General features: G+C 45.0%; 3 protein-coding genes across 8 annotated transcripts in view; 1 reads left to right on the forward strand and 2 right to left on the reverse strand.

Annotated features, from left to right (window-relative positions):
* The window catches only part of LOC113214682 (inosine-5'-monophosphate dehydrogenase 1b), a 5,595-nt gene extending 4,755 nt beyond the window's left edge, over positions 1 to 840 (reverse strand). The window contains exons 1-2 of one of the 2 annotated variants that reach the window (XM_052277714.1): positions 682 to 840; positions 377 to 561 (exon numbers count right to left, since the gene is read on the reverse strand). In XM_052277714.1, coding sequence (XP_052133674.1) covers positions 377 to 474 — 98 coding nt within the window. In that variant the 5' untranslated portion in view covers positions 475 to 561; positions 682 to 840. The remainder of the gene's footprint in view (positions 1 to 376; positions 562 to 681) is intronic. The other variant, XM_026434126.2, reaches the window with a different exon arrangement.
* Positions 841 to 1,103: 263 nt separating this feature from the next.
* Positions 1,104 to 4,820, forward strand: LOC113214685 (coiled-coil domain-containing protein 28A). 4 transcript variants are annotated; one of them, XM_026434133.2, is made up of 7 exons: positions 1,104 to 1,274; positions 1,594 to 1,786; positions 1,933 to 2,127; positions 2,635 to 2,839; positions 2,928 to 3,068; positions 3,916 to 3,996; positions 4,074 to 4,820. In XM_026434133.2, the coding sequence occupies exons 2-7, from the start codon at positions 1,736 to 1,738 to the stop codon at positions 4,310 to 4,312; spliced, it is 912 nt and encodes a 303-aa protein (XP_026289918.1). In that variant the 5' UTR covers positions 1,104 to 1,274; positions 1,594 to 1,735; the 3' UTR covers positions 4,313 to 4,820. The 4 variants fall into 4 exon arrangements, with proteins under 4 accessions (XP_026289918.1, XP_026289914.1, XP_026289915.1 ...); XM_026434129.2 differs by having other exon boundaries at positions 1,108 to 1,274; positions 3,757 to 3,996; XM_026434130.2 differs by having other exon boundaries at positions 1,108 to 1,274; positions 2,695 to 2,839; positions 3,757 to 3,996.
* Positions 4,821 to 4,885: 65 nt separating this feature from the next.
* Positions 4,886 to 6,839, reverse strand: LOC113214684 (tRNA (adenine(58)-N(1))-methyltransferase non-catalytic subunit TRM6). 2 transcript variants are annotated; one of them, XM_026434128.2, is made up of 2 exons: positions 6,515 to 6,839; positions 4,886 to 6,405 (listed from the first exon to the last, which is right to left on the reverse strand). In XM_026434128.2, exon 2 carries the CDS (start codon positions 6,379 to 6,381, stop codon positions 4,954 to 4,956), a length of 1,428 nt encoding a protein of 475 aa, XP_026289913.1. In that variant the 5' UTR covers positions 6,382 to 6,405; positions 6,515 to 6,839; the 3' UTR covers positions 4,886 to 4,953. The 2 variants fall into 2 exon arrangements, with proteins under 2 accessions (XP_026289913.1, XP_026289912.1); XM_026434127.2 differs by having other exon boundaries at positions 4,886 to 6,398; positions 6,515 to 6,836.
* Between the last annotated feature and the right edge of the window lie 5,248 nt (positions 6,840 to 12,087).

Below are 12,087 nucleotides of genomic sequence, written 5' to 3' on the forward strand. Positions count from 1 at the left end.
GGGGGGGGGGAGCAGCACCCATCATGGGAGACAGCTCTCGAGGGGCAGGAGAGGAGGGGGTCATCCCCTCAGCTCAGCTTCCAACGAGTTGCAGTGGGTGGGGGTGGGGTGGCTCGGCGGACCTGTTCCCCAGTCAGACTAGGGCTGCAGGAATACGACCACAGAATGACGCACACAGAAGGGCCCAACCCCTTGTGAGAGGGGCGCGCCCAAGCGCTACCACCACGGCCGCGAGCAGACCATGACCTCGTCCACCGCGGCCGCGGTGCCTCGCAGGGGGGACGGCGACGACGGCGAGGACATAACCTCACTCCCGCACGAGCCCGTCGACGGCAAGGTGCTGGGCGCGGGGGCGACGACAACCCCGGGTACTCACTTGTAGGTGAGGCCGTCGCCATTGCCGAAGAGCTGCGCGCCGGTCAGACCGTCCTCGGGGACGTAACCAGTACCTCCGCAGATCAGGTAGTCGGCCATGCTTGCGGGTGTTGTCGGCTGGATGCTGGGGGCAGCCACGGTGGAGGCCAGTGTAGAGCGAGGGCAGTCAAACGCCTGGAGCTGAAGCTGCAACAAGGGGACGGGGTGAGACTGGCGCCAGGCTCAGGGCCGTAACGATCAACGGGACACACTACACGTGCGGGGCCACGCTCCGCAGGAGCAGCGCGGCCGGCCGGGCGTCCGCACCTGTCAACAGCCCAAGCAGCACAGAGTTCTTGCAAAGTCGTACTTCTCCCAGCTGCGCGGTGAGGTCGCCTCGGGCCTCGGGCTTCGGCTCACGTTCGGCCAAACTTCGGCGTCTTTCGGCTCGATACGGCCGAGTTCGGCTCGGCCGGAAGTCGGTCTTCGGTCGGGCTGCGTCGTTTCCGGTGACGCCAAGATTTGAAATTGCGCGGGGGACCGCGATGATTCTTGGCTGTTGTTCGTAGTCGACCAGATCTGTACTGTAGTTCTGATCATTCTTCGTAGAGAAAATAACGAATAGCGTACGAAATCTTGGCTCAACAGAAAACTGAACTCGTGGGAAAGGGGGAAGGTTGGAGGGGAACGTGGAAGACAATCAGCATCCGCCATCTGGTGGCGCGTCATTGAACTACTTAGTCCTCGCCGTCGGCTGTCGGCGGCAGCGTCAGCTGTTTGCTGTTCTGCTGTCTGTTCTATGTTGACTGTTGACAGACAGAACATGAATCGCAAAGTCGAGGACTTTTAAAGATTAGAAGCCCGTTGTCCTTTTTTCTCCTACATTTTCTCATCCAATATCGGCCCTGTCATCGTTCTGGGTATGTCATATTTCTGCAAGTGTACGAGTGTTTGTGCTATTCGTCGTACCGCTATACGTAGCATGTTTTATTGTGAAGTGAACTGTAGCTTTGTGTGCTTTTGAGGTTAATCGCACTTGTACATCTTATACTTTCCTTTCCTATCTTTGACTCGTATGCGTAAAAAAATAAAATAAAAATACGCATTACTTTTGTGCCAAGTACAACACCTAGTTTTGGTTGTCAAGGATACTTTTCAGCGTATTTTATGTATGAGCTTTATATCTAATTGCTGTTTTTCAAATCTAATAATTGTTTATGTTGTGATGTTTTGTTGCAGTGTTTTGGTTGTCTCTAACCGATTTTGATTTTGAACTTTTGGCATGTCTAGTTTGGAAATGTTTTGGCTAGGTGTAGTTAAATATGTATTTATTTTGACCTCCAAGTACTAGTCTCTGTGTATTGTCTGTATTGGAGTGTGCATGTCAAAAATGCCGACTACATCTGAGACTGAGATGTCTCCGAAGGACGATGTAAGTTTTAGCCAATTATCATGGTGCTGTTTACACTTTTTCTGTATCCATATATTGCATCTTGACTGCATGCTCTTTAGAAAACGATATGAACTCAGCAGAAAACACTTTAGGAAATTTTGATTTAATGCTCTCATATTTTTCAGGTGAATGAGGATGAAAATTTGAACCCCCCTCCCCCTAATCCTGAAAGCATAATGGCTAATCGTTTAGATGAAGGCTGTGAACTACAGCAGCTTGTTGGTGATGATGATGAAGTTCGAGGTGGAGCGACTCCCCCTGTCAGCCCAACAATTTGCAGGATAACTCAAACCTCTCCTTCAACTCCTAACAGCACCAAGGTAAATTTTTGAAGTGAACAAAAGTATATGACTAGTTGTGATTCTCAGAAAACTAAACTTGGCATAATTTTACAAACGAAAAGTATTGTAATACCATGAGTATGTTGGAAATTGCCTTTTGATTTCTTTATTTAATTATCTTTCAAGTAGATGTAGAGAAAAGGAGAAGTTTTGTATTTACCTATCTGCATGAACGTACCCATAAACATAAACCCTAAATCAGCAACAATGATGTCACTTCAGTGAACTGAATCAAACTGCTGTTGTGTTAAACTATCAAGGTTGAACATGCTTCTTATGTGTTGCATGAACCGAAGACTTAATTAATAAATGCTTTGTCTTCTTGGTGATGGATGTTTCTAACCAGTCTTAACAAGTAGTATTAGGAATTAATCATAGAAGAAAAAGCTTTCAGTAATTCTTTCTCTTCCTGCTTAAAAGGCAGTGTGTATCAATTTTGATACGATTGCATGTGCTTCATGTGTGCTTTGTGTTTTTTCTCTGTAGCGAGTAGTAAATCATCAGGAATATGAGCGTATTCCCACATGTGATGATGATGCCATTCAGGTATCAACACCAGCAGGCCCAGATAGTGTAAGAAGTTCTACTGCCGCTGGACCAAGCCCAAGTCACGGTACAAGTTTAGGATCCGGTACCTCTCGATCTCTTAGCCGGATAGCAACAGCACCAACTATGAGTTCCGTCAGCAATGGTTGGATTTATTGCATCTTTGCTACTAATCTGTGTAATTTTAAAAAGGTTTTTGTTTTTAAAAAGGAACCTTTAATTTTTGTCTGCAGGGCCTAATACACGATTACTGTATGTTAATGAAAAGCTTTCACGTGGTCCGTCACTGATATCAGAACATGGAGGAACAAGACCGCCTAGAGATCGGAATCCAAAGACTGGGCAGAATGCACCTAGGGCTGAAATTAAGAGAGGTAAGCAATATCTTAAATCAAAAATCATAAAGTTATTCTCTTGCAAACATTTTAATTGTAATTCTTAACAATTACTACATATAATACATGATTATGTAGATATAGAAATAGGGAACTTGAATCAAAATGTATGTAAGATCTTTCATTATACTCAAATGAAGTGCTTTTGAACACAGAGTGGGCCTATGCTTGTTCTGTGTATGCTGCTCATATTTATTTTGTGAATGATCCAGCTTCGCATCTATCTTAGACTTCCTTGTACTGTAATTTGTATGATGCTAGATAACTTTTTATTATTTATGGTATTATTTATTTTTAACTTTCAGAATTATTGCTTACTTAGCTAGATAATTGGATTGATTTGGCAGAACCAACCTAATTCCAAAGTAATGGTAGTAGTTGCCTAAGAAGTATAGGGTAGCATAGGCTGGCATTTTGCAGATATTCTTGCATTTTGGTTATTTGTTATCATTGATTTTGAATTAAATGTAGTTTTAGTTCTTGCCATAGTTATATTGACAGACCTATCATTATTGGCATTGATACTCACTGGCATTTTTTGTTTTGTTCTTTTGTTTTATGTTTTGTGCATGGTTCTTCACACTTTGCTCTTCATGGCACAACCCCTGTATATGCACTGCCTGCTGCGTATGAAATGCAATCCTATGCATCACAACCTGCCTGTCAGGTGCCACAAGCATAGGTCTTACCAGTACCGGCTCTCACAGTCAGCTAAGTCATCTCCTGAATTCACGGTCAAGACTGACTGCCCAAGATAGCCGGTCGGCTCTACGATACCGCATGCGAGATCCTGATCGCTCTTGTGAACATCACTGTTTTCTAACAGATGTAACAGACGTTCATCGTATGGAGGAGGCTCTCCTTCACTTACTAGAGGACTTTCACACTGGCAAATTACGTGCATTTGGTGGGTTTATTTTTCTTTTGATTATAATCATAATTTTTTAAAAAATTACCTAACGAAAAGATAACCTTTGTGTTTAGGAAAGGATTGCAGTATGGAGCAAATGACTGGAATTCGGGAACAACAAGAGCGTCTTGCACGCCTCCACTTTGATTTGGGCGCTCAAGGAGAGCTCTTTTCACCCCTTAGCGATGAAGGTCTACGTGCTGGTCAAGAATACATGCAAAGCTTAATGGGAAGCTTAGAACAATTGAGTGTTTCAATTGAACGTTTACATTCCTTCAGTGAAAGCAGAGAGAGTAGCCAAAAGCCTGAATAAATTCAATTCAGAATATTCAGTATTCTTGGTGCCTGTTAAAATTGAAAATTTGGTTTTCAATGACTTGAGGTTGGTGTTGATTTGAATTCTATGATTTTAACACTTCCAGTTCCATTAGTATCTTTGATTTCAAAAATAATTTTGTCATCTTTTATACATTTACACACAGATTAGCAAAGTGTCTAGAGTTTTATGTATTTTTATACGTAGTGGTAAGATATTTATGTTATCTGTGATGCTTACAATTACTTTTTTGGGGTTTTGTCAATTTTATGTCTAAATGGGTCTGTTTTAGGCATTCAAAATGTTTCATTATATCATGTCTACTTATTTTCCTGAACATAATTTGGTGTGTAACATACTAAATGTGGGTGAATTTTATTGTTTATATTACTTTATTTTGTTATATCCGCTCTGCTTCTCTTCAGTTTCTTTTTATCTCTGTTTATCACTGCCTGTGAAATTGTGACTGTGATTAAAGAATCTGTGTTGGGTTATCAAATCAAAATATGTTGTTATTCTTAAAATTTACAGTGTATAGAGCACACATCAATATTAATATCTAATACACTATAGATAATACTCCATTTTTATTAATTAACAAAAAATGCAATTTTTACATCAATAATTGCCTTAAACAGCTAAAGCTGAACTTTTACTCCAGTCAACAAATACCCTCCACTACCCGTCATGTTTACCAGAGGATGTGTCCTGTTAGACTCTACCTGATAATTTCTAAGCCATGTATCAGTGAGCCTTACGTTAGTGACATCAGGCCTTTTGATAAGTTCTTGAAGAAGCTCTAAAAGGGGCTCTCTCACTTGCCCATACACAACAAAGTTACGGGATGGTGCAATTAATGGGAGAAGAGCTTTTAAGACAGAAGAGGGGTGTTCTCTACAGGCAATAACTAGTCCATCTGCTTTGGCGCTTAGTGTGCTTGCAGCTCTGTCAGTCTCAACCTCCCAGCGTGACTTCTTCTTTGCAGATCCATCATCATTGCCACTCTCACTGTGCTTTCTTTTATTTGGGCAGCTGTTTTCTTGGTCAGAGTTGGTGAGTATCTGATCCTTATCATTAGCTTCTTCAGAACTTGATATCTTCATTTCTTTTTCTGGCGTGGTACTTTCTTCCTTTAAAGCAGGGGTTAATTCAATTTTCTCGGAAGATGATTCTTCTTTCTTCACTTCTTCATCATTAAATACTTCTTGATCTTTTGCCAGTACAATGGCTTCTTCAGCTGAATTGCCATTACTTTCACTTTTAATTTTCCGTAGTAAGTTATATATATTAACACAAATTAGTGAATTATCTTGTTCCTCAGTCAAATTAAGAGCTAGTAAGGCTTGCTTTGAAGGGTAATTTCCAAGATGAACATAAACAAGTCTGCCTTCACTGGAGAGTCCATTAAGCATTGCTGCTGCAGGAAGTCCCTGACATCCACTTTCAAAAACTATGTATCTCCCATGAGAATGGAGATTGACTGCTGTAGTTATTTGAGACAATGTATCCATTCGGAGGCCAAATATTTTCCCTTGATCCAACCTGAACATAATTTCAGCAATTAGACGAAGGGTTGGCTTTCTCACTGTTATGTATTCAAAGTATTTCTTTTCCTTTTTCTTCAGATATTTTTGCTGAGAGTATTCTGTTTTACTTTGAAATGTCGTACTGTTTTCAATCAGGGTCCCGACAATTTCTTTGGAAGAAAGCCCCTCATCTCTTAAACTAACTATTTCTTCCATAGAAAGTTTCTGACTACTGCCATCATCAACGATGTTACGATTGTCGGTACCACTAGTGGTTGTACTATTATTACTCATAGTTATTGAGTCATCTTTCAGGTCATTAACACTACATTCTTTTAACTGGTAGTTTCGTCTTCCCCCTTTTTTCTGTTCCATTCTGTACGTTGTCCATACAGATTTTCCAATTACCATGCCAATGTCTAAAATATCTTTGCCAAGATTTACTGTCCCATTTTCGGCCACCTTATGGAGCTTGAAATAATCTTGTCGCTGAATAGCTATGTAGTCACCAGCCTTCACAATATCCAAAGCTGCAGCCATCACGCAAAATTCAGAACCTGAAAACTGACAAAACAATTGTAGGAACAGAAAACAAAGTGTACACATTCCCAACTGCCCATATTTTAAAGGTTAGGTTCGTTTGTTCTAGACAAGTTTCGAGGCAGATACTCACAATTGAAACAACCGCCAAGCAGAAGAGTATCACGCGTGACTAAAGGGTTTACCTCTTCCAGGAATCAAGAGATGTCAGATCAATAATCTTCAAAATATAACCATAACCATAACATGTGTTCTGTTGATGGCCAGACACCCCGACCCGGACCGAAACATCAACAGCGTCTTCGATAGTATCGAAGTTTTCTGACCCGCGGGAGTTACGTTTGCAGTCGGAGATCTAACAAGAAGTTTCAAGGTTCTTTGAATATTAAATTGAAAGTTAGAAGCTTAGCGAAAAATAACGTATCGTGAGAGTGGCAAAGAACCTACAGCGAGGCAACTCTTCTAGACTTCACTATATGGTAAAACAAAGGAAGGATATCCTAACTTTTAAGGGCACTAAAGCTCCAAAGGCATTCCAGTTTATGTTTCTTCGAAATGTTTCGTTCCTATGAAATAAAAATGGATTCTCATACCTGTTTTCGTAATCTACGCAGATTTCCGCGTCGAACGAGCCTATGGGCATGTATACATATGATGGGTCTGTTCAAAAATGGCATGAATTGATAGAATTTTTTGCTTTTGACTTGCTTTTCATTTTCGGAGGGGGGGGGGGGCTCAGGAACCAGACCGGTGAACGAACGGGCAGTGAACGCTTGAACGAACAGCTGCTGCTGGTCCCATTTGCTCTTATAGCGCGTTCGACGCTCCCGTTCGCTCATCCACCTCGTTCGTTTATTTGTTCTATTCGATCACTTTGTTCCTGAGCACCCTCCGTGATTGCTTATCAGAACCCTATCACATGTAGGATCGTTTGACGCGGAATTCTGCGAGGAATGCGACAATGTATCCCAAAATGTGATCGGTTTGCCCATTCAGAAAATATTTGGGAAAATCCGAAAATGCACACTTTAGCGTACCAATAATGGGTTGAACACCCCTGGAAAGATAGGATTTCGCACCTTTGTTTTAGTGTTTTCGATGTCGGCAAGTTGGTGAAGGCGGACGTAGAGAGGCGGACACGGACGCGGACACCCATGCGGACACGCCGAACACGTTCAGTGCGGGTGGCACACTACCTTATTATGATTGTACCGTACGTAAGTGTTATCGCAGTGCGTCCCGGTCGATACGGAACAGTGCTCAGCAAAACCGGGGGTAGCTGACCACAACCGCGGACCGCGAGCTACCCCTGCGGACCAGCTAGCTACCCCCCCCCCCCCCCTCTGTAACGCCCCTGGAGCATTGGCTGCAAGAACAGTGGCGGAGCGATGCTTTGGCGCTTGGAGCTGGTCCCCTGCGCCTGGTGGGTATGCAGTCCCGGATGGAGCCGTGCGGGCGGGTTGCATAGGAAAAAAGTAAGCGGGGTTAAGGTAAGGCTTGGGTGAAACTGAAAAAGTCAGGTAAAAAGCAGATTTTTTTAAGTTTTAAATCTACATGCTAGTGAAATCAAGAAAAAGCTCTCTATATTATTGTAAGTTAGTTTGTCGCGGTTCTTTTAACATATAATAAGTCTATAGTTGGACTTACCACTGTGCGCAAGAGCTATTTTGAAGTTATAAATTTCTTATGAAATTTCAATATAGCTCTTGCGCACAGTGTTATGTCCAACTATACACTTATTATATGTTAAAAGAACCGTGACAAACTAACTTAGAATAATATAGAGAGCTTTTTCTTGATTTCACTAGCATGAAGATTTAAAACTAAAAAAACGGTGTTTTTTGCCCGACTTTTCCAGTTTCACCCAAGCCTTACCTTAATCCGAGGTTAATCAGACACCAGGTACAATGCTTGATGTACTCCAATGAATGTACTTCGCGTACTCCAGGTGTACCAGGTGTAACTGTGAATACGCAGCAGTGTTGCGGGTTCGCCTACTCTTTATACCCATAAGGGGCCACGGCCCTCTGCAATCCCGCAACACTGCTGCGTATTCACCGTTAACACCCGGTACTCCTCCGTGTACTCCGACTTACTCCGAGCGTTCTCCGGATGATATTTGGCTGTACTAATCCTGTTTTCCGATGTACTTCTGCTGTACATACTACTGTGTACACTAAAAAGCCGAGTTTGTCGACTCCTAGGTTGTCAAAGTCAAATATGTCAAAAGGTCCAAAAGAAAAAAAAGTTGCAGCTTTCCAAATTGTTTGTAATAACCTGAACCACTGTCGAAAAGGTCTATCGTCATTCGAGTAATCCTACGTCGTCGGGGAGGTCGCGGGTCGTTGGCAGCTTCACCGAGTGTTAACATTTTGAAGGCGTGACCCGTGATGGTGACGACGGCTGTGACGGAGATGGGAACGTTCTGTCGGTCTCGGTCGGTCTGGTCCAGTCAGCAGTAGTGAGTGTGAGGGTGAATGTGTGTGTCCTGGTGTGTCGCTGTGGGTGGAGAGAGAGAGAGGGGGGGGGAGGGAGGGAGAGAGAGAGAGAGAGAGAGAGAGACGGAGTGGGTGGCGCAGTATACAGTTGTTTTCGAGGGTTCCACATAAGCGTGACCACTACTGGCGGGGGCGGAGGGTGCTGCACACAGTGCGTTACACAACGACGGGGAGATTCCCTTTGCTCGACTCGCGCTACGCACCGGTGCACAGCATCCCCGATGCGGAGCAATCAAAAGCAAAACCGTGTGGATTATTGCTTGCTGCGATGAAGCGAAGAGAAGGGGGAAGGGGGTAGTGGATCGAGGAAATGCGCGGTGTTCGGTACGCACTAAAAGCTTATGAACAATTTTATTCATAGCTTGGCTGAGAGTTGTGTAAAACATGCTCGACTTACGCATTTTTGATACGTTCGCATAAATTTGTTCATACTGGCGTATTAAAAAATGCGTAAGCGGAGCACGTTTACGGTTCAAATTGACCAAATTTTACTTAACGTGCGCAGTGCTGATTGCTGGCAATTTGCTGTTATCATCACATCAGGTTGCCGACTAACCCCTCTCGCACTTGAAGCTATGTTGTATCGCGCAGGCGTGCGGGCGGGGTCTGGCTACCGTCGCTGACCATGGCGCCTTACGGCCGCGACTAGGCAACCCGCTCGCACGCCTGCGTGCGGTACAGTATTGCTTCAAAAGTGCGTGGGGTAAATCAGCTTCGAGCTGCACTGCGATAAATCACATTCTAGACTGAAAACCTCCGTTGAAACCACTGACACCGCATATGTAAGCGCACTGCTGAATTTCAGATGGAATTCCCATCCCAAACACACCACAGTGCGCTCAGAGTGTGATCAATGTATACTTTGATCAGCTGTACTACTTGCTAGATTTCTTTGTCTCTCAGCAGAACAAACAACGCACCATAGGGAATCCCCTCGTCGACAACGATCGAGCCATTATATCTTCTTTGGAGGGACAGGTCAGGTAAAACACTGACGAAAGTAAACTGCTGTTGCGAAAATGATCAGTAGGCCCAGCTAAAAATTACGATTATTTTATTCGACGTCGATTTACTGTCATCAATTTTCACCGAGTTCAATACCAATATGTGCTCAAGATCGAGGGTTTTGTGAAAGATTTTCTTCTATGATGAACACAAGGCGCAGAGAAGTTTGTAAACAAAGAAATGCGTACGTATATGTGGGGAGGGAAAGAAAGGCAGAGTTTTCAAATTGTTTTTTAGTCGGTTCACAACATTTTGAGCGACTTGCCGACTTGGCGGTCGCGACGCAGCGCACTGCCGTGAGCTTTTTGTCGCGTTCGTTTGTTCGTCCCGCTCCACCCGCTCCGCCCTCCGCCTGCCGCGGGTGAATATTAATAGTATGAATAGGATTACAAGAAGATGATCTTCAGGGACGCGCCATCGGTTTATTACCTTGGGGAGTGCGTCACTTGGGGGGGGGGGGGTGGAGGGGCTGCACCCACCGCGCGCATGGACACGTGAACCCGGCCCGAGGGGCGCACATCATCTGGCATCTCCTCCGGCCCGCGGCCACTTAATCCCGGGTTATTCTCCGGCTTTCTCTGCCCGCGCACTGCAAATGATTGCAAAGAATAGATTCGTATTGCAAACGTCTGAATCCTTGCTAACAATAATGTGTTTTCCGTACGCCGTGACCCCGTGAGCGCTAGAAATAAATGAGGAGCATGCTTCTCGTTTGTTTTCATTATTAGGCTGGAAAACCGCTCCACCGACCATGCAACGACTGTTTTTGTACAGTGGTATTTTAAGTTATTCTATCTATTTATTGCAACTATTGGGTATTAGCCAGGCACGTGTTATTCCATGGCCGAATGTATACAATAACAACCGGCAACGCCGGCTTTAAAGGCGCCAATATTCAAATAAGCCTCTCATTATGTTGTCGCATAGTAGGCCCGCAAGCCCTCCCCCCTTGAAGTCACCCCCAACTCCTATTTTTTTACACACGTTTACACACGATACTTCGAAAGCCCCCCCCCCCATAAAAAAACGCCTCAGGGGATCCCAAAGACGAGTGAGTGAGTGAGTGGGTGAGTGAGTGAGTGAGCGAGTGAGTGAGTGAGTGAGTGAGTGAGTGAGTGAGTGAGTGAGTCCGCCTACGCGCCCCATCCGTATGGTATCATTGCAGAATGCACTGAGAGTAAACGCGTGTAACAGGTTCAATAACTCGCTCGGACTGCCACAAGCGATGCGGACCGCGGCGCGCTCTGCAAACGCTCTCTCACGAGCGGCTAGGCCACACACCAAAACTCCTCTCCTCTATGTCCTCGGCGGGCCAGCTGAGCACACCGATCGGCTCCACTCACGACACGGCTCTAAGCCCCCCCCCCTCCTACCTCCGTAAACAGTGTCTGACGGATCCTCCGCTAGAATTCCCCAGTCTGCCTGCCCAGCGCTCGTGCCCGCGTGCTCCACTGGACTGGAGCGCTGGAGCGCGCTGGAGCGCGCTGGAGCGCCTGCCGGGTAGGCCTCGCGCCGCGCAGCCGCGCAGCCGTGCGCCACGCTCGCGATGTTGCCTACCGCGCCGGGCGCTCTCCCTCCATACCCGCCTGGGGATATAAATGGCGTACTCCCTCCCTCCCTCCCTCCCTCCCTCCCTCATACACTGATTTCTATTTTAACAAACAAGTATTACAAATGCTTCAATGTCTTTGTTCGTTACGAAGGGCAGTTCTTCGTCATAAGAGAGGGAGGTACAGTACGTAGTGCATACTTTGGCCTACGACCCCCTCCTGAGTACATGATCATTGTGAGTGTCACGAGCCATTTTATGTAGAATACCATTTCAAGTATCAGTCGTGCATAATTTTTGTCGGTTTTTCGACATTCTATCGACGACTTTGCCCGACAGTTTGTCTTGGACACTCACTGGTGCTTCAAAGTGTGCTCTATCTGCAAGCACTCACATAGTCTCTGGTTCTTCAGCGAGCTCCCTCTGTACCTCTTGAAGACGCGGCCCGCGCGCTGCGGACCTCATCTGAATCTCATAAAAGCGATGGCTCCACTCGACTCGTCTCAACCTGACTCACGCCACCCGGTCCATTTCTCCTTCTTTGGCTCCACCAAAATAGACAATAATCGACGTTGTCGTCACTCGGTAGGCGTTCATTGACAACAACAACAACCTCTCTGTGACGCTGCGACTGCATCGACCACACACACACAC

This window comes from Frankliniella occidentalis, unplaced genomic scaffold, assembly GCF_000697945.3.
Source record: "Frankliniella occidentalis isolate FOCC.00 unplaced genomic scaffold, Focc_3.1 Scaffold11, whole genome shotgun sequence".
NCBI lineage: Eukaryota > Metazoa > Arthropoda > Insecta > Thysanoptera > Thripidae > Frankliniella > Frankliniella occidentalis.

What these genes read in the sequence shown, in the direction of transcription:
- LOC113214685 (XM_026434129.2), top strand. Translation starts at nt 1,736, where the DNA reads ATGTCAAAAATGCCGACTACATCTGAGACTGAGATGTCTCCGAAGGAC. An exon ending in AGATGTCTCCGAAGGACGAT is followed by an intron (nt 1,787 to 1,932) that starts GTAAGTTTTAGC and finishes CATATTTTTCAG; the next exon opens with GTGAATGAGGATGAAAATTT. An exon ending in TAGGGCTGAAATTAAGAGAG is followed by an intron (nt 3,069 to 3,756) that starts GTAAGCAATATC and finishes CCTGCCTGTCAG; the next exon opens with GTGCCACAAGCATAGGTCTT.
- LOC113214684 (XM_026434128.2), bottom strand. Translation starts at nt 6,381, where the DNA reads ATGGCTGCAGCTTTGGATATTGTGAAGGCTGGTGACTACATAGCTATT.